This window comes from Alligator mississippiensis, chromosome 13 (assembly GCF_030867095.1).
Source record: "Alligator mississippiensis isolate rAllMis1 chromosome 13, rAllMis1, whole genome shotgun sequence".
Classification (NCBI taxonomy): domain Eukaryota; kingdom Metazoa; phylum Chordata; order Crocodylia; family Alligatoridae; genus Alligator; species Alligator mississippiensis.
In genome coordinates this window covers 57,272,464-57,300,091 of record NC_081836.1, presented here as the reverse complement: position 1 = coordinate 57,300,091, position 27,628 = coordinate 57,272,464, and the positions used below count along the sequence as shown (strand labels likewise).

Sequence of the window (27,628 nt, the reverse complement as noted above, 5' to 3'; positions counted from 1 at the left end):
CAGAGCAGAGCAGGAGCTGCAGCTGGGCAAGGGGCAAAGAGCAAGGCGGGGGGCTCTGGGGCACCCCCAGCCCCTGTGGCCCTGGGGGCTGTTGCACAGCTTTGCTGCCAGGGCTGAATAACAAGTAGGGTGCCGGGACCCTAGGCTTCCCGTGCAACCTCTGCAAAAACCGCCCCTGGGCCAGAGGGTCTCAACTCAACCCTGCTAGCATCAGGAAACCCTGGCGCTGGGCCGTTCTTGCAAGGCAAAGCCACTCCGCGAGCCCTGCATTCCTGTTGCACTTCTGGGGCACCCTGAAAAGGATCCCGCGGCACCCCAGGGCAGGGGGTCATGGACCCCGGTTGAGAATCATGGTGCCGCTGCACATCCTACAGCGACAGGAGGGGAGGGGCGGTGCTCCTACTCTCCACTGTTTTAAGGATGGGTGGGTGGGAGGGTGGTGGGAAGAGATCCAGGGAGCGTGGGAGCTTTGCAAAACGCAGGCTGACCCGACGCCAAGGAGCTGCAATGGGTCGTTAGCACCCTGCATCCCGGATGGACATTATTAGCCCCAAGCGATGAGTCAGGGCTGCCGTGCAATGGGCCTGTGGTGTCTGATGGGGGGATCACGTGCACGCAGACGGCAGCAGGGAACCCCAATGGCAGCTTTCTGCTTGAAAGGGCTCAAGCCTCCTCGCCGATTAAACTGCACGTGAACTAATCTCGGGAGAAGTGAAAGCCGTCGTCTGCCGGGATGAACGGAGCCCGGGGAAACAGCTTGCTCAAGCCCCGATGCAGAGAAAAACTCTTGCTTCAAACTGCAGCCCTCAGTCCTGCAATGAGCTTTACAGGGGCTCAGTCAGGAGCAAAGGGCCCAGTGATACACGCACACGGGTTGGGGGTGGTTTTTGGACTCTTGGTTGTAGCCGTGTTGGTCGAAGGGACGAAACTTTTGGGGCCAAGGTGATATCTTTTATAGACCTTTTATAAAAGATACCTCTGCCCAACACTTTTCTCTGTCTGGGTTTTGGGGTTTTCTGCATGCTCTCCAGGGGCAGTTCTCACCACCTCTGAGGACAGGAGTTAGGGTTGGGGTGTGCTGCGCAGAGCAGGGCAATGCTTCTCCTGCCCCCAAATCAAGCCTAAAGTTCCCCCTCGAGCGTCCAATTTTATCCCAGAGCCTCCGGCAGGGATGGGGGAGCCCTGGGTTCATGGAGGACGTTCGCTGGAAGCGAGCGGGCTGCGTCGGTGAGAGGAGAGCTACACCCGAGGCAGCACCGGCGATCAGCCCCATTCATGTCCGAGTGTTTCCAGGGGTAAATTGAGACACCAGCCAGTGACCTTTAGCACGTCACAACTGTTGTGAGTGTCCGAGCCTGCCAGCTTGCCTGAGTGTGAAATGAATATCATGTTGAATGAAGCCAGCAGCTAAATTTGTGTCTTCGGGCTGATAGACATCTTGGATATTAGACTGTCGAGGCGCTGGGTGACAGCCTCTTTCTGCCTCTGCCCTGCGTTGAAGACACCTCATGGTCGGTAAACTCTGCGTTTGCTCTTTTGGCGGGGCGGGGAGCGGGTTGGGGATCCTCCCTCGGCGGATTGAACTAGCGGGGTGGAAACAGGATGGAAAGAGACAGTCGGAGCCACTTCAGATTGAAAAATAAGCGAGGGGAAAGGGAGACGTGGCCTGGAAGAGTTGAATGAACAGGCTTAGCCAAGAGTTATCAAGGCTGTAAAATTAACTCCTCGGCACCTGGGCTTGCTCCTTTACCTCCGCCGACTTTCGGCCGGCAGCGGGGAAAGCCGATCTGATTCTTCCCGCGGGCTCGTTGCTTTGTGCTGCCGGGCCCAGCTCGGTGTCACGCGTTCAGCATCGCGTGCGTCCCCTCTCCGCATGCACCTCCCGATTCCTGTTCCCTTCACGCCTCCTCTGCCCCTTGCTCCGTCGTTGGTGGTGGGGGCGAGCGCAGGACCGAGCGCGACGCCGCGGCTGTGATGCGAAGGAGCGATGAGACTTGGCCTCGGCGGGACAGATCTTGCAAAGGCTGCGGCTGGTTTAAGGCCCTTTCTCCGAAGCGAGGGAGGCTGTGGCCGGGGAGGTTTATTTAGTTCAACCCAGTCCGCGCTTTTCAGAGGCAGGAATTCTTCCAGGCCGGGCATGGGGACTGCATTTAGAAACCTCAAATAAGCCCCTTGCTTTTGGGGGCGTGGGGGGCTCTTCCTACTCACTGGAAAGGAAGAGGGAAGTTCCTGTCCCAGCCTGGGAAGAGTTAGTTTGATCTCTGGATCGGTCTGTCTGCCTATGCAGTGGGTGAATGGGTGCCTAAAAATGCATGGAAAGGCTAGCGAGACACACGGTTGTTCACATCATGGCCATGTGTCGTCTCGCTGATGGATCCTCTTGGAACAAGCCGCCGGCTGGGAACCCTCCGGGGAAGCCCGGGTCCGCTCCAACGCCCGCTGAAGTCCCTGGAAAGCTCCCCGCTGACTTCAGCGAGTCTTGCTTCAGGTCCTTCATCAAGCGGGGTGGGCTGTAAATCTGGATCCTGTTTGGTTTTCTCCCTCCTTCCAGTCCCATCGCAAGTTCTCGGCGCCCCGGCACGGCCACCTGGGCTTCCTCCCGCACAAGAGAAGCCGTCGCCACCGCGGGAAGGTGAAGACCTGGCCTAAGGATGACCCCAGCAAGCCGGTCCACCTGACGGCCTTCCTGGGCTACAAAGCGGGCATGACGCACACCTTGCGAGAAGTGCACAGGCCGGGGCTGAGTAAGGGTCTTTGGCTGAATCCTTGAGGTCAAATCCAGAACAGAAGGGACGGCCTTGCAATGGGCTGGACGGCCCGTGGGGTTTGCAAGGAGCCCCTTTGCAGCGGGGCTGCATTTGTCAGGGCACAAAGCCGTGGAGGTGACTAGTATCACGTGAGCTGGGGGTGCTTAGCACACGTCCTAGCACGCCGGGGCTAAGTGTTGGCAGAGAAGCCAAGGAGCACATGGGCCGTGGGGAGGGGATGCTGCCCTGTGGCAGATGCTGAACTTGAGGGGTATTATGGGGAAAGAGATGCTGTTGCCCAGGCTGAGCATGGTCTCAGGGCTTCTGGCATTGGGGCTGTAGCCCACGGCATGTTTGCCTGCACACCCAGGAGGAAAGGGCGAGTGCGCGTCTCCTCCCAATGATACAGAGCCCTGCAGACACCAGCATTCAGCTTATAACCAATTCCCAGCCACCGATGCTCTGCGATTGCAATTGCCTCTGCTTCTGTCCCAGAGGTGTCCAAGAGGGAGGAGGTGGAAGCGGTGACGATCGTGGAGACCCCCCCACTGGTCGTGGTGGGGCTGGTGGGCTACATCCACACGCCCCGCGGGCTCAGGAACTTCAAGACCATTTTCTCCGAGCACATCAGCGACGAGTGCCGGCGGCGCTTCTACAAGAACTGGTGAGAGCACCACGGGTTCACGGGCCGTCATCTGGCTGGTGTGCTCGACCTGCCCACGGAGACCCCCGAAAGCTCCCCGTGATGGACAGGCTTGGGGCTTGCCCCCCAGCAGCTTGGCACTGGGGCAGCTGGGGGGGACCAGCCAATGCATGTGCAAATTGTATAACCTTAAGGTTTCATCTGAAAAATCCCATGTTGCACTGGTTAATTAGTCACTGGGGGGGTGCAGCCGGGTCCTGCACTCTGTTATCCTGGGTAACTGGGCAGATGCCCCCCACTGCAACCACTGCAGATGCACAAGTGCACAGATGCAAGCCCCATATGGCCTCGGCACACTGCTGTAAAGGCCACCGCACAAGTCCTTGGGTGGTGGTGGGGAAGAGGATGGCTTGAGTCTTCATGGGGAGGAATCGCATCTTTTATATCTGCCCCTGGAAATGTTGTCAGAGCCTGCCCATCTGCTGTCCCCTTCAGCTCTGCTTTTCCCGCGGCATTTTGACCACACTGAGCGAGTCAGAGGCACAGATGTGGCTTCTTCCTACTAAAAGCTCCCCAAATTGCCAGCTGTTCCAGCAGCCCGGGACTCTCCTCTCCGCCCCGCGGTCCCTGGCGTGTGCTCCTTTTGCTCCGTTATCCGGGGGTCTGAATGTTGGGTGGATCGTCCATGCAAGCAGGCTTCCCGTGCACCTGCGGTTGCAGGAGCCTGCGCCTTGTTACAGCAACCAAGTGTCATTGCAATGCTCCCGTCTTCAGGCACAAGAGCAAGAAGAAGGCCTTCACCAAGTACTGCAAGAAGTGGCAGAGTGAGGACGGGAAGAAGCAGCTGGAGAAGGACTTTGCTGCCATAAAGAAGTACTGCAAGGTCATTCGGGTCATCGTACACACGCAGGTGAGACCTGGGCGATCCCCGCAGCCGAGTGGGGCAGGAGCAGGGGAGCACGGGGTGCCTCTGGCCATGGCGGGGGCATGGTGGGGCTGTTGGTAGTGCATCACCTTTGCAGGTGCAGCCATAGGCATCACCTCCCAGGGCACTGGCACCAATGCCCCAAAGGCTGCAGCGGGATCAGGGCTGGGGTTTCCTCTCTTCTCTGCCCCTCGTGTGTCTGGAGCAGACAGTGGCTCCGGGGAGGGGGGCAGACACTGCTCCAAGTGCAGCAGCATAGCTCTGGTATCTCCGGGGCCACGGACCCGGTGATGAACTCCCCTCGAATTAGCAACTGGCGTCAGATGACGGGGTAAAAATAACCCAGGAGCAGGGAAGGGCTTGCCAGGGGCCAGAGCTGCTGCCTGCTCTGGGGCTGGGGGGATTTGGGTCCTCGGGGGGCTCGTCTCCCTCAGCATCCAGGGGCGCCTGGGCTGGCTTGGGGCTTGGAGGCTTCCCTTGGGGGTCGCTCAGATCCTAACCCCAGACCACGTGGCAGCGCTGGGCTGTGGGGAGAGGCCAGGGGCACTGGAGCGGGGCGGAGGGGCCTTGTGGTCACCAGCTAAAAATAGCCCTGGGGAAGGAGAGAGGGAGCAGGACGGCCCGAAGCAGGTGCCCGCTTCCCGGAGCGGAGGTGCTTGGGGAGCCCCTGACCGCTCCTGCTGCTCCCCCCCACGGCATGTGTGCTCCTCTGGCAATGCGTGTGCGGCAGGAGCGCATGCATGTGCACACGTGCCAGGTCCATGTGCGTGCCCGCAGCGTGCCAATGCCTGGGTGCGTCTCATCTCAGCAGCAAGCAGCTGGGTTGCTTTCCCAGTCGAGATTTCTATTCTCCGGGGTTTTCTCGGGGTTTCTGCTTCGCTCTGGCCAGGGCTGACTTTCCCCCAGGCCCAGGGGAGCTGGAGGCAGCTCTCACGGGGGCCTGTTAGCGCCGCCGGCTGGAAGGCGGGGAGGAAGAGGAGAGACGTCTTCAAGGAGCTGAGGGCACTTCTCCCTGCCCCAGCCCAGCTGCCCAGGGACCCTGGTACCCCAAGGGGCCACAGCCAGGGAGGGACGCCCAGCATCTGTGCTGGTGACGCTGGTTTTTAGCCAGTGTGAAAAACCAAAGCAGTGGAAAGATGTTGCAGAGCTTTAAGCCGGGCCATCTTCTCCCAGGCGGCGAGGAGCTGCGCCTGAAAGGCTGAACCGCTGGTGGGAGTTATACCAGGATACACTCCTGCCTGCATCTGTCCTGGGGTAACGGTTTACTAGAGGCAAACAAGCTAGAGAAGGGAGCTGGGTATCCCTGTGTCTGTCCCTGCTCCTGGGCATCTACCCGGGTATAGAAACCCACTGTCTGGCCAGTAAAGCCCCTGGTCGGGGTTTCCTGCCAGCAAGACAGCAGAGAACAGATGATTTGCACGTACCCAGGCAGGTAGCAGACAGACACACCGTCTGCCCTTCTCAGTCCAAGCTGGTTGAGTTCCCAAACACCTATACGAGATCAGGGCAGAGCTCGGGGGCAAGATGGGGAGCAGGCTCCATCTGTCCGCCCTTTGGCTGCCCCCCATGCTCTCTTCTGCCAGGCTGGGTCTCACTCCTCTATGTCCGCCACAGATGAAGCTGCTGCCGCTGCAGCAGAAAAAGGCCCACGTGATGGAGATCCAGCTGAACGGCGGGACGGTGGCTGACAAGGTGGACTGGGTGCGCGAGAGGCTGGAGAAGCAGGTCTCCGTGCATACGGTCTTCAGCCAGAACGAGATGGTCGACGTCATTGGGGTGACCAAGGGGCGCGGGATGAAAGGTACAGGGTGCAGGGGGGTGCAGGGTTGGGGCACTCAGTGTGCAGCGAGTTAGGATGGATGCACCATGCTGGGGTGCCACGGGGGCAGCCATTATCTAGTGGCCAGAAGACTGGAGTTATGATCCCACCGCTCACACCAATGCTCTTTGTGGCTCTGGGCAGCCAGTCGCTGCCCTGTCACTGCCTCAGTTTACCCTCTGCAAGACCTAGGCAGCCATATATACTGCCAGGTATCCGCTGCTTCAGGATCTGAAGAAAGCACGTAGCACAACTGGGAATAATTGTTATCCCACCGTCTCTCATGACTGGGGCACAGCTTCTGCTCCTCTGCCGATGAACCGTGAGGGGTCGTTAGCAACAGGAGAAGGCAAAAGCTCTGTGGGTGCTTGCTAATTAGCCTCAGTGCCTGGCTCCCTCCCTGATGGTTTGCTGTTGTCAGCTGGCGATGGCTATAGGTCTGTGACTTCTGCTGGCCCAGAGAATGGCAGAACGGCCTGGGGTCTGGCCCCCGGAGCAAGTGTCTCCCACACGCTGCAGCCCAGCCACGGTCCAAGCCCAGGGACGCCAGCACGGCTTGCGAGCAGCTGCCAAATTTCTGCCCTGCTGGCTCCTGGGTGCCGCGGGGCTGGGGCTCTTCTGTGTGCCTCATGCAAGAGGCCGGGTCCTGGGTGAAGCCACAAGCAATGAGACAAGGACCAGAAAAGCCCCTGCCTTGCTAGCAAAGCCTGTGTATGTGCGTGTGCATGTGCATGCATGCACACATGTCTGTTTGTATGCACATATGCATGCGTGTGTGCATGCCTACACAGGTGTACAAGGGCAGGGGGAAGATGTCACAGCCTGACGAGACTGGTGGAGTGCAAGCAGGGCTTTGGTCTCTGGGCTATCAGCCCCTGATGGTCCCCCTCGTCCCGTCTCTCCCAGGGGTGACAAGCCGGTGGCACGCCAAGAAGCTCCCGAGGAAAACCCACAAAGGCTTACGCAAGGTTGCCTGCATTGGAGCCTGGCACCCAGCCCGGGTTGGCTACTCCATCGCCCGAGCTGGCCAGAAGGGCTATCACCATCGCACGGAGCTCAACAAGAAGGTACGGTGCCCAGAGAGCCCGTTCCCCTCGCTTGGCCTCCCTCTGCCCCTCTCTCAGTAGCACATGTGATTTCAGGGGCTTCCTCAGGCCCTGTGGTGCATATGCCCATATCCCCCATGACTTAGGCCGCGGTGGGACTGGGCCAGAGCCTGTCTGGGGGGGATCAGCTCTGCTCCGGGCAGCTCAGCCTCCCGTTGGTGCTTGGCGTGCCGTCACTTTGCAACACGTGGCTCGTGACTGTGGTTTAAATCAGGGGGGCTGACCTGGGGTCTGGGCAGCTTCTGTGCCCGACATGAAGGAGGCTGGGGATGGGACAGGACACACAGCGGCAGATAGGGCAGAAAGCAGAGCAGCAGCTTGTTCAGGGAGCGTAGGGAAGGGAGCAGAAAGCGGAGCAGCAGCTTAGGAAGCATAGGGCAGGGAGCAGAAAGCAGAGCAGCAGATCGGGCAGCGGAAGGGGATTACAGTAGCACTTGGGGAGGGTGCTGGGCTAATTTGTGGCACTCCTGCTGAGAAGACATTAAAGCATTAACTCTTTTCCCCTCGGGCTCCCCACTAGATTTACCGCCTCGGCCGCGGGGTCCGTGTAGAGGACGGCAAGGTGGTGAAGAACAACGCCGCGACCAACTACGATGTGACCGAGAAGACCATCACGCCGCTGGTAATGGGGCTGGAGACGCAGGCAGTGCTGGGCTGGCGCTGGGGGGCCGCGGTTCTGCCCCTGCTGCAATGCATTGCCTTGGGCTGGTCTCTTAATTGCTCCTTGGGAAGGGCTTTTTCCACATCATTTTCCTTTTCCACTCATGGGTCCTTGCCCCCAACTCCAACCCCCTTCTTTATCATTATATATAATTGACTTCAGCAAGGCTTTTGACACAGTCTCCCACAGCGTTCTTGCAAGCAAGCTGAGGAAGTACGAGTTGGATGAATGGACTGTAAGGTGGATAGAAAACTGGCTGGATTGTCAGGCTTAATGGGTAGTAATCAATGATTCAATATCTAGTTGGCAGCCGGTATCAAGTGCAGTGCCCCAGGGGTCGGTCCTGGGGCCGGTTTTGTTCAATATCTTCATTAATGATCTGGAAGATGGGATGCAGCGCACCCTCAGCAAGTTTGCGGATGAAACCAAGCTGGGGGGAGTAGTAGATACACTGGAGGGTCGGGCTAGGATTCAGAGAGACCTCGACAAATTGGAGGATTGGGCCAAAAGGAATCTCATGAGGTTCAACGAGGGCAAGTGCAAAGTCCTGCATTTAGGACGGAGCAATCCCCTGCACTGGGACAGGCTGGGCAGCAGCTCTGCAGAAAAGGACCTGGTGGGGACAGTGGACAATAAGATGGACATGAGGCCACTATGGGTTACTATTCCTGGTGACCAGCAGACATGCCACAGAAGGAGTCACTGCTTGGGGGTGTTGTGAACCGTCCCTCTGCTCACATCCGCAGGGAGGATTCCCTCGCTACGGCGAAGTGAACAATGACTTCGTCATGCTGAAGGGCTGCGTGGTGGGCACCAAGAAGCGGGTGCTGACTCTCAGGAAGGTGAGGCTGCCACTGGAGATGAGTCCACACCTCGGGGAGCAGCTGGCTTTGGGAGTCCCATAAGGATGTGGCTTGGGGGATGTTTCCCAGAGAGGCTGGTCTTCATGCCCAGGCCATTCTCCTCGGCCTGGCTTTCTCGGGGTCTCATCTGCCCGGGAGCTGCTTTGCTTTAATTGGAGTGGGTCTATCTGGCACAATCCCCTGCTGGGAGTGGAGCTGCCTTTCAAGGTCAACATCTGCAGGTCTGGGAGGGGTTAGGGTTAGGGTAACCCTGGTGGCAGCCAGATTCGAAGGAGGCAAATTGCCCCATGAGCTGGGTCGTCATTTCCGTTCCAAGGAACTGAGATGTGGTGGCACGTGGACTCCCACTGTCCTGGGTCTCTTCCCTGCAGAAGCCACCGGCCAGCTAAGTGTCACTGGCTGGTGGACATGCCTGAGAAGCCTTAGCTCTGCCCCAGACAAATCTTGTATTCCCGTGCCTGCTTAAACATGAGCCTGATGCGTGTCGTCTCCCCCTCCTCCAGTCCCTTCTGGTTCACACAAAACGCCGGGAGCTGGAAGCCGTTGAGCTGAAGTTCATCGATACCACTTCCAAGTTCGGCCATGGCTGCTTCCAGACGGCGCAGGAGAAGAGAGCGTTCATGGTGAGTGGTGTCCTGTGCTATCTGTACAGTCCTGGCCCCGACTCTCAGCTGAGCACGTGGTCCCAATAATAAAGGTAGCATCCAGCACTGTCTTGCTTCAGAGACAGATGCGTCAGCCTTGCCATCAGGAAGTCTGCAAAGGGGGAACACGGCAGCTGGGAAAGTATCTGTGCCAGCCAGAGCTGGGAAATGTCGTACCATACGGTGAACCCGTTTGCACACGCAATGGGATGCGTTCAGCCAGCAGTTATGTTGGCAGCATCTCGCTGGACATATGGCTCCTCTCACCCTGGCAGTGCAGTTGTTTGATGGGCTTGAATGCACTGCACTCATCACTCCTGTGTTTTTTCAAAGCATCAACATCGGGCCATGAGCCTGGGGATTTTGCAAAACCCCAAGTCAGGTCATTTAAATGTAAGGTCATCAAGCCAGGTCGTTTAAATGTAAAACAGAGAACAAGTTTTAACCCAGTATGCTGAGACATTTCCCTGCTAGGATTGCGGTGTCCCCATCACCCTGTGCTAGTGCGGTGAGCTGAAGGGGAATAAATGAGTTATTCAGTGGGCAGCTCGTCAGCAGGCGTGCGCTGGCACAGCACCACTTGTCCCCAGACAGCAGTCCAGCTCACCACTGGTTAAACTCACACAAGCACAACTGATTTAGCTGCAGGGCAGGAGGACCAGCCACAAAACCCCATCCGTGTACTGCGGGGTGGCGGGGTTAATGCTTTGGGCAAGCAGATGAGCACGATGCCTGCACTACTCCATCTTCCCCCAGCTTGCCTGCCCCAGCAGCAAAGGTTTGTAGCCCTGGCAGGCTTCCTGCCAAGCAAACAGCTGGTTCTGGGGCAGGCTGGGGAGGCCTTGGGATAGTTGTGACAGCTGCAGTGACCAGGAGAGCTGGGAGGCTACAGCCCAACAGCTGGTGTTGCACACCTGGTGCTCTGGGATGGAGTCAGATGGGCACAGACACTGCTCAGCACCACATCTGGCTCCTGTGCCACCTCCCGAGGCACATCTGCAGCCAGCCGCTGATTGGTTATGAGATCTGCATGGGTATGGGCTGGGGCTGACTGGCTGGGCAGCAGCTCTGCACAAAAGGACCTGGGGGTGACAGGGGACAATAATCTGGATATAAGCCAGCAATGTGCCCTTGCTGCCAAGAAGGCTAACAGCATCCTGGGCTGTGTTGGTAGGAGCGCTGCCCGCAGATTGAGGGCAGTGATTCTTCCCCTCTGTTCAGCACTGGGGAGGCCACATCTGGAGTCCGGTGTCCAGCTGTGGGCCCCCACTACAGAAAGGATGTGGACAAGTTGGAGAGAGTCCAGTGGAGGGCAATGAAAATGATTTCAGGGGTGGAGAACATGATTTCTAAGGAGAGGCTGAGGAAACTGGGCTGGTTTAGTCTGTAGAAGAGAAGACTGAGGGGGATTGAATAGCAGCCTTCACCTCCCTGCATGGTGGGTGCAAAGAGGATGGAGCTGGGCTGTTCTTAGTGGGACAAGGAGCAATGGGCTCAAGCTGCAGCAAGGGAAGTTGAGGTTGGATATTAGGAAAAGCTCTCACTTGGAGGGTGGTGAGGCACTGGATTAGGTTACCCAAAGAGTTGAGGGAGTCTCCATCCTTGGAGGTTTTGAAGACCCGGCTCAAGAAAGCCTTGGATAGAACGATGCAGTTGGGGCTGGTCCTGCCTGGAGCAGGGGGTTGGACTAGATGGGACCTCCTGAACTCCCTTCCAACCCAAATTTTCTATGATTCTCTCATTTCCTCTGTTTCCACTTGTTTTAGGGTCCCCAGAAGAAACACTTGGTGAAGGGGAAGCAGGAAGCCCAGGAAGAGCTGTAAGGAACGTTAACCCATGTCCACCCTCGTTGTGCAAAGACCCGTCCAATAAAGGGACTGCAAAGCCTCCGCCGTCCTGCTTTCCTCCCTGGGCCATGGAGGCAGTGGTTCGGAGGGGCATCAGTGAGTCCTGGAGCCATCTCACCAGGTGCTGATGTGGGCATTGCTGCTCTGGGGGCAGCAGGGGGATAAGCCCATTGAGAGTGGGGTCCCTGGAGATGCCTGTGACTAATTTAGATGCTGTTTGCATCGTGCCAGAGGCAGCCTGCAGCAAGGGGGCTGCTTTGCTCAGCCTTTCCAAACCTGCTCTCTCCAGACCATGCATCCTTCCCAGCAGAATCCCTGTTGGATCCAGCAAAGGGGAACAAAGGCAAGTGCTGGCACAGAGGCCTCCCACGAGGCTTGGGTCCAGCAAACAATTGCTTTGCTGAGAAACCTGCTGTTCTTGGAGAGCAGTTGCATGGCTCCCTGAGTGGCTGGGAAAGGTTGGGCAGCGTCTCTCCCTGCTGCGGATGCACTCGCTCAGCCTGTATCCAAAGCCTTGAAGCAAAGGCACAGGGTGGTGCTGGTCTCAGGGGAGAAGAGGCTCCCAGGAACTGGTGGGGCAGAGCAAGGAGGACAATGCTAGGGTATGAATACATGGGGTCCAGCACCAGTACAGGATGCTGCCTGAGCTCTGGGTGCTAGGCCACCGGCACAGCAAGATGAATGAGGTCTTCCTGCTCTTACCTGGAGCCTGTCGTATGGGCTCTTGCTGTTCTGTGTCTTGCAGTTGTGCAAAGGAGGGGTGAAGGAGGAATCTGGGGGGTGCCATGGCCTGTGAATGCAGGGACTGGACTTATGGGCTCAGGAAACCCCCCCCCCCCCCTCCCAGCCCCGTGCTCCTGTAACTGCAGCACAGGCAGGAGGTGGGAGGAACAGAGCTGGCAAAGAGCAAGGACCATGTCCAGGCTGACAGATTGATGCAAACCTTTATTTGGCTGTGCCAGCCCACCCTGCTCAGCCCCAGCACACCCATGGAGGTTTGCAAAGCCCTTGGATTGCACGCAGCTTGGGGACTTCCCTGGCCAGAAGCTAATGCCATTATTGCACGGGGGAGGCAACCATTCCACTCCTCGCTGCCCCCGGGCTCACATTCGGATGCTCCTGCCTCTGCCCAGCCCTGACATGTGCCAGACGGCTGGAGGTTTGCATGCATGACCCCAGGAAAACATCTGGAGCAAAGGGACCCACCAGAAGGAGACCGACAGGGTGCCTTCCTAGGGCTCCGCCCCAGGGCAGGGGGATTACGGGCATGTTCCTGGACAGGGGCCGTGTACCCCAGACAGATGCACAGACAGCCTTTTACACCCACATGCTCTCTTCCAGCAGGGCATGATACTCAACCCCACTGTGCAGGGGGCCAGGGACCAGTCACAGCTACTGGGTATCAGGAGGAGGGAAGGGAGGGGTTTTGTCTCTATTTCTTTCCTGCCTGCAATGTTCCCGACAGACTCAGGTGCTCCGTGCCAAGGCCGGTGCCGACTCGGGTCCTGGTAGCTTGGAGCTCCCATTTCAGGACCATGCCAAGCCCATCCCGCAGCCACGGACCTTTCCCACCTGGCCTGAAGTGGGTGTAGGAATCCACAGGGACCCAGGAGGAGAGGAGGAGATTTCTTCTCCCCTCTGCTCCCTCGCCGGGTGAGAAGGCTTGTGCCCTTGCTGCGCTGCGGATAGTTAAAGGAGAGGTCCCGTAGCCGGGGCGAGGCATGCTGGAAACAAGATGAAGAGATGAACCACGAAGATCCAGGCTGGCGCCCGGCTCCGGCAGGCAGGCAGTTCCCAGCCCAGCTCAGCAGGGCCCATCAGCGACCGCCCCAGTCCTCTACAGCATCCAGGCCCCAAAATCAACCTTCGGAGTCCGTCGTCTTGTTGTGCGCAAGCCCGGCCTTTCAGGGCCCCGCGGCGGGCGGCCGGGGGTCCATCCCAGCACGCATGATGGGCACAATGAGGTCATCCATGTTTGGCATCACCAAGATTTTCTGGGGGAAGTGAGACCGACCTAAGAATCGCTGCTCAAACCAACGAAGCGCGTCGGACGGCCTCCGAAAGGCCCTGCTACGCCACAGGGACCTGGCACCTGAGACCACTCCAGGTTTTTTGGCTTCCCAGGTGGCCCAATCGTGCCCATTTGGGGCTCATTTGGGACTCCGGAGAGGCTCTGCAGGTGTTGCCCCCCCGGCACCGCTCCAGCCAAACCCCTGGGCTCCCAGCCCCTTCCAGGTGGCCCAGAGCCCAGCTGTCCCCACCCCGGCATACCTGGAATTCGCGCTGCAGCTTCTTCTCGATCCACTCCGTGACGTGGATGAAGGTGACTTCCCGCTCCCCCAGCTTGGGGCGGACTCTCATCTCCAGCTGGGGCGGGAGCCGGAAGCTGTACCTGGAGGGGCGAGACGCCGTTACCAGCTAGGCTGCGTCCAGGAGATGGGAGGGGCGAGATGCGCTCGAGTGCACGCACACCCATGCCCACATCCACTCCCGTGAAGCTTTTATTGCTAGAATTCCTCGGTATCGTCAGGATATTAAGGAATAAGCTGGGACATCTCCGCTGATGGAAGGTGTAGCCACTTGTGCACTGGGAGCGGGGGCCTCCCAGCCACCACCAAGTAGTAAGAGCACTCGGTCCCTAGCTATTAGCCAGCTGGAGATTTGAACACAGAGTCTACACTGGAGAAGGGCTAGGCATTTTCCCTTATCCCTGATGCATCTCTTCTCTGATCTGGGACAAGGGTTTGTGCCCACCTGGGGTCCCCAGCGTCTCAGGCCCCTGCCCCTTGTCCATGCCCTGTTAAACACTGGGCTGGAAAAGCCGGGGTGCACGGTGCAGGTGGGGACCCGGGCTCTCCTACCAGATTCGGTCCGTTGGGGGTGGAGGGACATTCACAGCCAGGGTCCCCGACAGCTCCTGGACCTCCACCGTCAGCAGCAGCGGCGTGTTGGACACCTCCTCGATCTTCTTTTTGATGAACTCGTTCTCGGTGGCTTTCTGGAAGTACTTGGACTTGGCGATCTTGTCCACGAAGCGCAGGATCTTGCGGCTGGTGCTGTTGCCCCCGACGTGGCCCAGCGGCGGGGAAGGGTGGGCCGTCAGCCTGCAGGATGGAGCCGTGCTAAGGCAGTGGGCCAAGCAGAGACCTCACCACATGTGGCCTTCCCTGCACCCATGCTTGGAAAGCCCCTTCATTAGCCCTTCCCAGGGGGGTCCGACATACCACCAGTAGCCGGCAGGGACAGGTGACAGCTGCTTAGGGCCACCCCGATAGGGAGGGCAGGAGGGGTGAGATGCACTCAAGTGCGTGCACATCCCAACCCACATCCACTCCCATTGCTAGATTTCTTTAGCATCTTCCTGAGAGAGGCTGCATCTCACCTTTGGACTCAGTACTGCATCAACCCCTCCCCAGCTGTTGTGATGCCGATGGCCCCTGGCAGACACCCCACCCCAAGGCAAGGTCCCTCTCCCCTGCTTTACCCTTCGGTGGTGGGGGGCACGATCCTCTCTCCCAGAGCGCCAGAGGGCTCTGCTGCGGGGACATCCTCCTCGTCCGAGGAGCCAGCGCTGGAGGACTCTGCATCGCTGTCTGCCAAGAGATTGGCCCGTGGCTTCACCCTGCCAATAAAACAAGGGAGGGCATGAGCCTGTGGAGGACCTGCCGTGCTGCATGGACCCCAACCCTGCACAAGCCTTTGCATAGGGCATGCCCAGGCACAGACACCAGCAGGGCTGAGCCCTTGCATCCTGATCTCTTCCCCACTGCACTAGGGTAAGGCAGCCTTATGCAAATGCACCGCACCGCACCAGCCACACGCTCTACCCCTTTGCAAGTCTGCAAACCCAGCACTGCGGACTCACCTTTATAAACACAGCCCCAAGGCATGCTGGGATAAATGGGATTGGCTGGCTGTGGCAGCAGAGCATGCTGGGAGCAGGGGAGCAGCATATAAGCAGGGATGCAGCAAGCCCTGGTGTAGATGTTATAGTTGGGGGGAAGGTTTATGGTCTAGGCTGGAAGGAGACCCCCAAAAGGCATTGCTAAGCCTATGGGGTCCTGGAGGGGACGGGGTAGAGCTGGGCTTTCTTTAGGTTTAACTTACTTTTCCTTGGGGGGGATAAAAAAAAAAAAGTTAATGTACTTCTTTTGGCTTTCCTGCAGGGAGTAGGGAGATGGAGCCTGAGGTGCCCAGGATGGGCTGGTCTGGGGGCTGGGGAAGGACTGGGCAAGAGGCTCTTTGGAGTCCTCTTACCCCTGGAAGGGCTGGAATTGATTTGGCTGCCCTGGCAGCACAAGGCAGGGAGCAGAGGCCGCGCGTGCCTCCGTCCCCAGAGCCGTTATAAATGGTTTCCACGTCCCCCCAGGCAGGCTCTGGCGCAGCGATTCGTAACCCTGAGATCCTTACACGGGTGCCATGCGGGGTCAGCCCCGCTGGGTGTGCAGACACGACTCGCAAATAAACCCAGAGGGAGTCCTTGGGGTTAAAAGCATTCCTACCCACTGTGGCCTTTCTGAGCTCTTTGCAACACAAGACTTTCTCCATTTGTTTTCTGGGGTCAAAAAATGAGTGAAAACAAAGAACGGGTATTTTCATGAGTCTAAGGGGGGCTGGCTGGAGCACAAACGGTTGAGACCCGCTGCTTTAGCACGGGGGGGTGAGTGGATCTTTGCAGCCTCTAGGAAACACAGGTGGGATTTAGGCACCAGTTTCTATTGGGAGCTGATGGTGCCGGGTCTGGCAGAAGGATCCAGCCCAGTTCCCTCCAGGCTACGAAAGACCATCCCCAGCGAGTTGCCTGGAGCGCCTGTGGGCAACCTTTGGTCTGATGCAGGTCGAGGGAAGCGAGCTCCCCGGAGCTCGGACACGCGCTGTCTGGCTCGGGGCCTGTCTCGGGTCCTGGCTTTGGGCAGGAAAGTTGTCCCAGAGAGAATTTGGGCTGCTTCCCCCACGCATCATAGCCTTTCCCACCCTGCTTTTTGCTTTTTCTCTACTGGGGAAAAAATGTAGTTGAATATTAGATTCAGCTGCGGGAAGGAGGGGGATTCTGCTGCGGGTAGAGAGGGCAGGAGCAAACGCGGGGCTCCCTCAGGGCCCTCGAACCCTCCCGCGGTGGCAAGGATGGAGATCTCCCCACCACCTCCTGGATTTGCCGGGGGGGGCACCCGGAGCTGAGGCCAAACCCATCCGCCTTGCCTCCACCAGCTGTGCCAATACCCATCACGAGTGGGTGTTAGCACCCAGTCACTCTGCCCCGACAGCACTGGCGTGACCCCCCACTCCTTCCCTAGGTGAGGAAATGGGTGCTGCATGGGCAGGAAGGACTTGGCTGCTATTTTAAGCCCTTTGCAGAGCGATGTGGGCTTGTGCGCCTCATTAAGACAAAACACCCTGATGGCATTGACCTAAATACGGGCATGAGACGGGGGAGCGGTGGGAGAGTGGGTATCGCATGGTCCCTGTGGACGGCAGCCCCAGAGCTGAGCTGGGGGTGGGCGATGCAGCACTCGATGCTGATCCGTGTGAATAGCGTGGATTAAAGTGCTGGGGGGGAGTCGGGCTCGGCGCTCCCTTTCCCTGCTCGGAAATCACTGCAGAGCCGCGGCCCCTTTCCTCCTCCTCCCTCGAGCAGCAAAGCCGTGACTTGCTCGGTGAGGAAAACGGGCCCTGAAGTGACCTGCGAGGGGGGCAGTGTCCTCTCCCGGCCCCTTGGCATGCAGCCCCCACCACGGCAAGAGGTCCAGTGGTTTCCTCAAAATCCCCATCCTCCTCCATGGGAGCCCAGAGCGCGCGAGCTGGAGGGGATGCACTGAAGAGGCAGGTCTTTGCTCCTGGACCCCGAAGCTGTGCTGCCAGGCGGCGTTTCCCATCTCCTCCCGGCATCTCCGCCTGCCTGATGTCTCCTCGTGGCACTCGCCCGTGCTCTGCCTGGCTGAGCAGAGCTCCTAATCCTTCTTCCCCTGCTTCTTAATCACTCCCCCAGCCCTCCTGTCACTCCAGCCCGTAATCTAGACGCTGCTCTGATGATCTTTATGTCCAGGCGTCAACTGGACTTTGCCCATTTTTGCCGCATCACCTCCCTAGGACCCAGCCTCTTCTCTCCAGGCATGTGCTGTCCCCCTCGCCCCATGCTCCGATGAGCCCTTTTCCCTCAACAGACAGCCCCAGCCCCCATGTCTGTCCAGAGCACCGACACTCATCGAGCAACCTCCAATGGGGCAGAGTATTTCCCCTTCTGGGTCATGGCCCTCCTCACCCCAAAACCTGCTTGTATTTCATTAGCCGGTCAGTCTGTGCCCTGTCTGCAGCCCAGAACCAGCACAGGATGCCCGGCAATGCTTGGGAGCTGCACGGGATACCCAGCAATGCCTGGGCTGGGAGCTGCATGGGATTTCCAGCAATGTCTGGGCTGGGCGCTGCACAGGATGCCCAGCGATGCCCGGGTTGGAAGCTGCACAGGATGCCCAGCAATGCCTGGGCTGGACACTGCATGGGATGCCCAGCAATGTCTGGGCGCTGCACAGGATGCCCAGCAATGCCTGGGCTGGACACTGCATGGGATGCCCAGCAATGTCTGGGCGCTGCACAGGATGCCCAGCAATGCCTGGGCTGGGAGCTGCACGGGATTTCCAGCAATGTCTGGGCTGGGCGCTGCACAGGATGCCCAGCGATGCCCGGGTTGGAAGCTGCACAGGATGCCCAGCAATGCCTGGGCTGGACACTGCATGGGATGCCCAGCAATGTCTGGGCGCTGCACAGGATGCCCAGCAATGCCTGGGCTAGGCACTGCACGGGATGCCCAGCGATGCCTGAGTTGGAAGCTGCACAGGATGCCCAGCAATGCCTGGGCTAGGCACTGCACGGGATGCCCAGCAATGCCTGGGTGCTGCACAGGATGCCCAGCAATGCCTGGGCTGGAAACTGCACGGGATGCCCAGCAATGTCTGGGTGCTGCACGTTGGCGACAGCAGGAGATGAGAGCGCTTGCAGCTGCAGACAGAAAGCTTTGCTCGGATCCCCGCCCCCGGCTGAAAGCGGGGAGCAGTTTCTGTTCTGATCACTGAGAGATGATTAAGGGGTAGCCAGCCGGCGGCTGGCTCCAAGCATAAGCCGGGCAGGACAATAAGCCGGGGCGTGTGCTGCTGAGCGCCTGGTTATGACATGAATCTCCCCGTTCCTGCTACAGCTTCTCTTCCTAGGATCAGGTTCCCAGCTGCTTCTGCCTTGTTCAGACCAATGGAGGGTGCTGGGCACAGCTGGCCCAATCCCACCCCCAAACAGGGGGTCCTTCCTTCTGGCCCAGTGCTGGCTGGCTGGCCCCGCAATTCCTCCCCTCAGCCTTGGATTATCAGCTCTTCTCTAAGACGCTCCCTCCGGCGAGAAGGCAGCATGACGAGAGCAGGGGCTGATCCCGTTTGGCGGTGCCAGGCCGCCTGCCCAACAGGTCAGGGGAGCCCGCCCCGGATGGGAAAGCCATGCAGGGTCCTCGAGCTCTGAGTGAGACCAGGGCACTCAGGAGAGGAGCCACGAGCCCGATGGAAACTCATTGCAGCGGTGGGGCTTGATACCACAGGTGGGGTTACCTCGATACCCCCGCCTGCACCCCAGCAGCTCCCTGCCGTGCCCCTGCGTGCGGGGTGAGCACCCCTGATGGGGGCTGGGATCTTACCGCTCCCCACCGGGGTCCGCCTGCCCGCTCTCCTCGGCCAGCGCCTCCTTCCCCAGCTTGCACAGGTTCATCTTGGTCTCCAGGGTCATCTGCAAGGACCCGCTGTAGGTGACTTCCAGATCCACCCAGAGCCCTGCGGAGAGGAGGGGGCACATGTGAGCGCGGGGCTGGGGTCGGGGGGAGCAGGGTGCACTGCCGAAACCTGCCGGGGCCAGGGAGGGAAGCCCCGTGTGGCCTAGCGGACAGAGATGCAGATGACCTGGGCACGAGTACCACCCCGTGCCTCAGTTTCCCCATACTGCGGCACAGGGATCAGGATCAGAAGTGCCGGGGCGAGCTGGGGAGGAACAGTGCTACGGAGAAGCTGTAATCCCCTCCGCCTCCACCCTCCACCAGATCCCCTGCCTACTCATAGCTGATTCAGCCTCTTGGCCGCTCTGCCAGCAGCGGTGATGCCAGCCTGCCACGATGCAGGTTTAGACCACGGGCCCCTTTCTCAAGAGGCCATGGAGGAGCCTCCAGACTGAATCTGTAGCCTTGGGGTGCTTCGTCAGGGCTGTGGGCTCCCCCCTGCTTGGCCACCCCCACCCTGCTGATACGGCGGCTTTGCTGCTTCCATTGCAGACAGGCCAGCGCCAGGGACTCGGAAGACGTTCCCTGCCACAGACCCTCCATGTGGCCTCGGGCAAGTCCTTCAACCTGCAGGGCCCCAGTTCTCCTGTGAAACTGGGAACGATAAAACAGTCCCCCGTGGGACTGCGCGCATCTCTAGCTTGAAGCCTGCGAGAGAAGCCAGGGGTGCCACGCTCCCGGGGGTCGCCTGCGCTCATTCAGGGTCCCTGTTCCTGCATGGCACAGATGGGGAAATTCACCCATTGGTATTCAACGAATGCCAGGAGGCAGGGAGCTCCCCGAGGGGGGATTAATGGAGACAACGGGGGTCCAAGTCAGAAGGGGGGCATTAAGGAGTGAATTTCTGGGTCTCGTTTCCAGGCTGTAACCTCCATGCTCTATTTTTGACCCAGGCAAGGAGCCCTCCCCGCAGAGCCGCACATCTGGGGGGTCTCACGCACAGCCATGGTATAAGCACGGGGGCATGGCAGGACCCCTTACCTCGGCGGTCGATGGTGGGGTTGGCAGCACTGAGAACCAGGGGGATGGACGTCCCCATGTCCAGCTCAGTGAGCGCCAGCTCGTTCATGAAGTACGGGAGCTAGGAGGGAGCAAACGCAAGGTGGAGGTGATTGCAATCGGACTTCCACGAAGATGTGGCAGGGAAGCTGGTTCTCACTGCTCAGAGAGGGACCGGCGGCAAGCGTTATTCCAGATGCAGATAATACCTGAGGCCAGGGACTGGCCCGACCACTGTTGGGCTTTCCTAGCCCTGAGCCATGTGTGTGTGTCGGGGGCTCGGTCCTGCTCACTTCAGGCCGGTGCTGGTCTTTAAACCAAAACACCCGCCTCTGTCTGGCTGGAGCAGAGTCGCTGCACGGCCCCAGGGGCCGTTCTTGATTAACTTTAAATTAAAACCAGGCAATGCATAAACAATGGACGGACTTGGAGCAGATGGAAGATGCAAAGTGACATCCGGAGAAGGGCTCAGAGCACCTCTGGCCGTGTCCCCGGGCAAGGACACACTGCTACGCTCAGGGCTCCCTGTCCCGTCCTTGCTGTGCAGCTTAGGCGTCCCCGGCACTGAGAGGGTCCCAGCCCTCACAAAGTTGGCACGAGGCCTCCCCAGAAGCATCCTACTCTGCAACTTCCCTAGCAAGCCCTTATCCTTATCTTTGGAGCCGTCGCCACCAGGTTTCGTAGCAATGCGAGAGTTGAGAAAGTGTGCGTATGGGCGGCTGGCTCATGGGACAGCACATCCATCTTCCAAGATGGGCTGTAGGTAAAGGGCCAGATCCTCTTCCCACTGAAACCACCAACAAAACTCCACTGAGAGCATGGGTAAACCCCCCCCTGGCTCTTACAGCCGTGGGATGGATGCATCACGCATAATCGCTGCGCTAGGGCCAGGCTTTCCCTCCGGGCACTTGTACACGTGACCATCAAGACAAAGGAGACCCCCAAGGCTCAGCTCGGAGCAGAAGCCTCTCACCTTGATTTTGCTGAGCTTCTTCTGGATCTTGTTGGACACCTGGTCCGCCCAGTACTTCTCTCGCAGGAAATCCCAGAAAATGCGGCCAACCAGGGCATTCATCCAGGCCATGTAGCTCTCGCTGCTGCCGTCCACGTCCCCAGGGACCTGAGGGCAAGCGAGAGAGAACAAACGCTAGCGAGCAGCTAAGAGAAAGCACAGAAGGGATCAGGAAATGCCTCGCAGGTCGAAGCAGCTGGCGGTAGCTTTCTGCATGCCACGGGCTATATTTAGGGCGGGCGGTGAAACGCAGGCATGCGGGGTGAGGGCAGAGAAGAGCCATGACACCTGTTGCCTGGCACTGCTACCCTGTGAAGCCTGCGACAAGGTGCTTAGTTGTGTTGTGCCTCAGTTTCCCCAACTGTAAGTTGGAGAGGAACAAGGTTCCTTCTCGTTCCTGAAGCTAAGGCGGCAGCACCCCGAGGGTGTTTCATATTTACCAGGCAACACCGGTCTGGTGGGCTGCACAAACCCCGAGGCTGAAGGCCCGGTGCGGGCAGTAAATAGGCAGTGGGGAATCGAGTGATTTCACTACGTCTCCCCCAAAAAGGGCACGCGGGCTGCTCTGAGCGCCCCCGGCCAGCCTGATGGACCTGCCTGTTAGCAGGGCTCCCAGACTCTTGTGTGCACAGAGCATCGGACAAGAGAGCAACCCGGGGACCGACTGGATAAAGCAGCAGCTCTGCGGAAAAGGACCTGGGGGGACAGCGGACAAAAAAGTGAAGATGAGCCAGCAGCGTGCCCGTGGTGCCAAGAAGGCGACCGGCATCCTGGGCTGCATTGCTAGGAGCGGTGCCAGCAGATCGAGGGAAGTGGTTATTCCTCTCTATCCAGCACTGGGGAGGCCACATCTGGAGTGCTGTGTCCAGCTGTGGCCCCCCACTGCAGAAAGGACGTGGATACATTGGGCAGAGTCCAGTGGAGGGCAGTGAAAATGGTTTGGGGATTGCTGAGGAGAGGCTGAGGGAACCGGGCTGATTGAGTCTGCAGAAGAGAAGACCGAGGGGGATTGAATAGCAGCCTTCACCTCCCTGCCAGGGGGGCTGCAGAGAGGATGGAGCCGGACCCTTCTCCTGCTGACGTGGGGCTGCAGAGCGGATCTCCTCCACACACGAAGGTGTCTGGGGAGTCCGCGCCCAGGCCGGCGGGCTGGTGAATGCCACCACGTCTGCTGCTCAGAGGACGTGGCTTTCTGGAAGCGGGGAGCTGTTGGCCTGCCTCACCTTCCTGGGGGTCGGGCTGCCCGCAGAGCTGGCGCAGGGGCTCGGGAGCGGGCTGGGCGCCACGTCCGGCTGCACCAGGCGAGACATGTAGGCGCCGTAATCCAGGAGCAGCTTCTGCCGGATGGTCCCCACGACATCCTTGGGCTTCAGCAGGGAAGGGATGTCCTCCGTGCTGCTCTGGCTGCTGCCGTTGCTGCCGACCCCTTTCCCCGAAGGGCTGGAGAGCTGCTCTGGCCCAAGCCCTGGAAAAGAGAGAGAGCCGGTGTCAGCGCAGGCGGCAGCCTGGATTTACAGAGCAGGAGAGCTCGTGGGGAGCTCGTACAGGTGGAAGAGCAGGATACCGGAGAGTCACCCTTCCCTCTCAAAGCGCCGGTCTCCACCTGCTCTGTCAAGCCATTTCCTTTGTGCCGACAGGGAAACTGAGGCACAGAGTGGTGCGGGAGCTCATTTGCAAGCCAGGGCCTGGCTTAGACTTCAGCAAGGCCTGGAGGCGCAGTATTTTAACAGCATTAATGTTCCCCTAATCCAGCTATCCCTTCTTCTGCTATTCTGCTGTCTCTGAGTCCCTCCTGCTAATGTAGCTCCTACTTCACAGCCCCGCAGACTGTTTTTAACGCTAGGTGAAAACAGCAACAGCTCAGGTGAGCGTTAGCTCAGGTGTGGAAATAACTTTCAGTAAAGTACTGGGTGTACCGGCAAGATGCTCCAGAAGGCTCGACCTTGCTTTAGGGATCTGAAGAGACAGGCGCTTCACTAATGATGACAGGGCTAAAGACACAGCGTCTTTTGATTGCTTTTGCCTCGTTTGTTCCGGGTTTTTTTAACACATAATGCGTGGTATCGTAAATGAATCCACATGCCAATCAAGTTAGATTTGTTTTTCCTTTGATCACAGACTGGATAATAAGGCTGGATAATAGACTGGATAATGCCCTGGGCACGTTCGCAAAGCTTCTAATTCCTTTGGACCTGGAGAAAAATATGAGCTGCGCTCCATACGGTGATGCACCTCAGCGTCTGCACCCCCCTTTTCAAATCCTAGACCTGCCCGTGGTGAGGTCTGCCATCAGGGACCAAGCACGCGCCCAGCCTGCATCCGCTGCTGCCTGGCACCTGCCTGAGCACACGGCACCCCCGTTTCTGTGCACAGCATCTCATGCACAGGCAGAGTCATCCGGCACGTGAAACGGCAGCAAATCTGCTCCTGCAGAGCGGCTGCAGCACCTAAATCCATCTCTCTACCTGTGTGCAGAGCCAGACCGACTGCTGCCACAAGCTGCCACAGCCCCTTGTCCTGCCCTGGGGTGGCACCTGCCGGCCCTCGCTCTCCCAGCAAACAGCACGAGCCCCCCAGGCCTCCCTCGCTCCAGCTGTGCTTGCAGAGATGCAAAAGGAGCTGCGGTGGGCAGGTTTTACCTGATCGGACTTCGCTGCCGCTGGGGCTTTGCACCTCCTTGCAGGAGGCTGCTGCGAGATGCTGGAACCACTCCTCCTTGTCCCTGCCTGTCCTCCCAAAGAGATAGAGGGTCCTTTCCCTGGGGTCCCCGGGAGGCTTCGTGGCTGCATCTGGGCCCGGCACCGCAGCTCTTCGCAGGCCCTCCTCTCTCTGGACAGCTGCGTCGGGCTCGCCGGCGCCTCTGAGATCCAGGTCGTCGTGCTCTGGGAAGAGGATGCAGATGGGATACTTCTTGTTCCACATCCGCTTCCGAGCCAGGCCCGGTGGGAAGAGAAAGACCTGCAACACCAAGGGGACCAGTTAGACAGAGCCTCCCCATGGGGACCCCAGGTTGCTCTATCGGCCACGGGGCTGGGCATAGAGATGGAGCTACGTGTCCATCCCACGGCTTATCCAGCCACACGGACTCGGTTTTCAAGAGAATTCCTCTTTGGAGAACGGAAACACTGAATGGAGGATCACCCTGCCTCCGCTCAGCCTGTGCCAGCTGCTCCCCGTGATGCTACCGGAGCCCCCGTGTCCAGACCTCACCTTGGCATTGCTCATGTCGTAGCTCCGGTGGCTGACAAAGGCCACGTCGAGCAGCTCTTCGTCGAAGGTGGCTCGGCGCGGAAGGTTGGTCTTGGGGTAGGAGAGCTTCAGGACGCAGCCCTCCAGCGTCACGAACACGGAGTGCGTGAGCAGCGGGTGGTAGATCTCGGGGTCGTAGAAATACATCTCGTTCATCCAGCTCTGCAAGGCAAAAGCTGTGGGAGGCAGGTCCTCCGCACCCGCTTGGACGTGCTAGTTGCACTTATTGCAACGCGTGGATGGATGATGGAAGGGGACAGGTGCTCAGCGGGTCGTGTCCACCCTCCGGGGAACCCCTGTATTGCACGTGATGACCTGCACTAGAGAACGGGTGTGTGCAAGAAGGCACGGCGTGACCATGTGGGTGTGCATAAGGGATATAGGGGTGTGACATCTCCATGGGGCTCCTAAATGATGATAGCACCTAGAGATGGTCCCTACAAGACAGCCTAGTCCTGGGTCTCTGCACGCCACGGGGGCGTGGGTCTGACCTGGGGTGGGGAGCAGCACTAGCAAGCACCCAGGCACCTGTTTTCCTTCGGGGCACTGTCCCGGGAGTCACGCCTGCCCAGAGCTGGACCGACCTGCTCCAACCTCCACCCCCGAGAGCATCTCCCCTCACCTTGAGCATGTGGGGGTCCCGGGGCTTCCTCGCCAGCTGCTCCAGCAGCTGGTCTTGCCGGCCCCGCGCCCGGTGCGGGCACAGGGAACGCCGCGGCACCAGGAACAGGATGAGCAGGAAGCCCAGGAGGAAGCCGCAAGCCAGCCCCAGGCAGAGGCCGGAGAGGTAGGAGGGCAGAGGCAGGATGAAGTAGCTGTACGCCGCGATGGCGATGAAAGCCAGGGTCTGGCAGGGCACCACGCTGCAGGCTGGGCCCGGGCGCAGCTCGTCATCCGGGGCCGGCAGCAATCGGGCATCCTCGACGCCGCGCTCGCTCGGCTCCACCTCCACCACCTGGATCACGTCCCCGTAGGAGCAGATCTCGTACCGGCAGTTCCAGGTCGGCTCCCACCTGTGCCCCCAAGGGACGCAGTCCTTGGGCTGGCTCTTCCGGCTCGGCTTGCCCGCGCCCTCGGCTCTGGCGGGGCTGACCCGGGAAGCCTTGGCCTCCGCGGTGGCGGGGTCTCCGCTGTGGCTGGACAGGACGTCGTGGGCACCGGCGCCGGGCTTGTGCTTGGGCGAGGCGTTGTTCTCGTCCCCAATGATCTTGCTGAGGCGGCTGAGGGGCTCCTGCATGGCCTCGGAGAACCGGCGCTTGGTGTCCTCGAACTTGGCCTCCTGCGCCTTGAAGAAGCTGCCCCGGCTGTCCGAGGGGGAGACGCTGGGGGAGGAAGGGGCCGTCCGCGAGTCCCCGTTCCGGCCCTTGGGCTGGGTGATTTGCCGCCAGCGGTGCACGTGGAGCTTGGAGTCCGACTTGGACGGCGTCACCTCGGGCTCCAGGCGGGAGATCTCGGTCGAGATGGACTTGACCAAGCTCAGCAGGGGCTGGGGCTTGAGCGCGGAGCTGTCCCTGGGCTCGATCTCGGTGGACAGGGACTTCACCAGGTTGATGAGCGGCCGGGGGCTCGAGGATGCCTGCAAGCCGGGCGGCGCCGGGGGGCTTTGCCCCGGGAAGCCGGGCAGGCTGCAGAAGGGGAGGTTGGGCAGGAAGCCCGGCTCCGGTGGGGAAGGCATGGGGAACGGCAGCTGGAAGGCGGCCTGGGGGTGGGTTTGCGGCAGCCCCGTGTCCACGCAGACAGCAGCCTCCTCCGGGCAGTGGGCAGCTCCTTCCTCATCATCCTTGTCCAGGGCGAAGATGAGCTCGCTCCCCTCCGGGCTCTCCCAGTCCGCCCCGTCCTTGGCGCCTGGCAGCTGGATGAGGATCCCCTGGGAGCCGGCCGGCGTGGCGTCTCGCTGCGGGGAGCCGGGGGACGAGGAGGAGGCTGAGGACGACCCCTCGGGGTCCGAGGCGGGTCCGGCGCGGTCAGACATGGCTCACCTCATCGGGGCGCCGGCTCTGTGTGAGGAGGAGAGAAGGACACCCAAATCAGCAGGATTCGGCCCATTTCATGGGCCCAGCACCCCTGGCAGGACTGGGCTGCCTCTCCCTTGTTCCCACGCAAACTGCTGGCTCCAAAAACAACAATTGAAAAAAATCAGATTTTTTTGATTTAATCGTTTTAAAACATTTTTTAAAGCTGCTTTTTAAAAACAATAAACGTATATAGTTTAAGATATTTTAAAGCTCGAAGACATACATCATCATGGAATTAGGGGTCATGACTTCTAATGATATACTGTTTGAGACAATATATTCTTGTAACCTTTTTAGAAAAGTTTTATAAAGAGGTCACAACAGGCTGCAGACTATCTTAGGGGCCAGCCTTTCTGGGGCTCCCAGCGGCTCCTCTATAGATTAAAGAAAACCGCTCTATCCAATGGGACTCAGTGCTCAGTCTAGGAGACCCCATTAAGCATCTCTGTGATGCTTAGTTTCAGTCTCAGATTGTGGATTTGTCTCTAGAGATAACATCCTTGATGACAGCGGTGTATGGGGAGGAGAGCTAACAGCCCTGGTTACCCGCCCGCCTGCCCTATTATCTCTCTGCAAGTCTGTGCACACACGGTCAAGCCTTTCCCTCTCTCTAAAAGCGCAGTTTCAAGAAGTGCAATGAATAAAGGCTATCCGACAAGAACGCACCTTTTGTAGAAAACAACGATTAAATCGAGGTTTCCTGACCACTGATTTAAATCGATTGGATGGAAATGACCCCCACCCTGGGCTCAGCCCCCCTGCCCCTACCTCCCAGATCCATCGCCCGCGGACGCCGCCTCTCCATCACGGCTGCCCCAAGCCCCGTACCCCTCTGTCCCCGGTCTTTAGGGCAGGACGTGCCCTACGCAGCTAGGACTGGGCTCTTCCCATCCCTGCCAGTAAGCTCACCGAAGCATCGGCATCCAAATCCCAGCGCTGGGCTGCGATGCAGCGGGAGCCCAGGGTGCCCCAGGAAGGCTGCAGCCCAGAGCATGTTTGCAAGGGCAAGCGTGGCTCTCCCCTGCGTGCGCCAGCGGCCACGACTTCCTCGGCAAGGAGCTGGCTCAGGTACAAAGCCTTGGCAGAGCCGCGTCCAGCGGGACCGACCTCTGGGCCCTGAGTCAGCAGAGGTGGAGACTGAGCTCTGCTCAATCCCTTCCCTGCGACTGCTGACACTTCGCATCCAGACCCCGCTCAGGCCTGCCAGGGAGCAATGAAGAAGAGGGGGGCGAGGGGAGGGAAGGACCCAGGCGGCAGAAACGGAAAGCCTGAAGCTTTCACGACAGGGATAAAT

General features: G+C 59.3%; 2 protein-coding genes across 2 annotated transcripts; one reads left to right on the top strand and one right to left on the bottom strand.

Annotated features, from left to right (window-relative positions):
• Nucleotides 1-440: 440 nt before the first annotated feature.
• Nucleotides 441-11,295, top strand: RPL3L (ribosomal protein L3 like). Its single transcript, XM_006270502.4, has 10 exons — nt 441-1,511; nt 2,552-2,744; nt 3,243-3,411; nt 4,165-4,300; nt 5,930-6,116; nt 7,041-7,201; nt 7,761-7,862; nt 8,648-8,743; nt 9,268-9,387; nt 11,175-11,295. Exons 1-10 carry the CDS (start codon nt 1,509-1,511, stop codon nt 11,229-11,231), a joined length of 1,224 nt encoding a protein of 407 aa, XP_006270564.1. The 5' UTR covers nt 441-1,508; the 3' UTR covers nt 11,232-11,295.
• Nucleotides 11,296-12,180: 885 nt separating this feature from the next.
• Nucleotides 12,181-26,312, bottom strand: LOC102568261 (testis-expressed protein 2). The gene is made up of 11 exons (XM_019494524.2): nt 24,942-26,312; nt 24,281-24,481; nt 23,710-24,028; nt 22,294-22,535; nt 21,032-21,178; nt 20,041-20,140; nt 18,928-19,060; nt 14,740-14,877; nt 14,117-14,359; nt 13,527-13,647; nt 12,181-13,249 (listed from the first exon to the last, which is right to left on the bottom strand). The coding sequence occupies exons 1-11, from the start codon at nt 26,289-26,291 to the stop codon at nt 13,160-13,162; spliced, it is 3,084 nt and encodes a 1,027-aa protein (XP_019350069.2). The 5' UTR covers nt 26,292-26,312; the 3' UTR covers nt 12,181-13,159.
• Nucleotides 26,313-27,628: the final 1,316 nt, after the last annotated feature.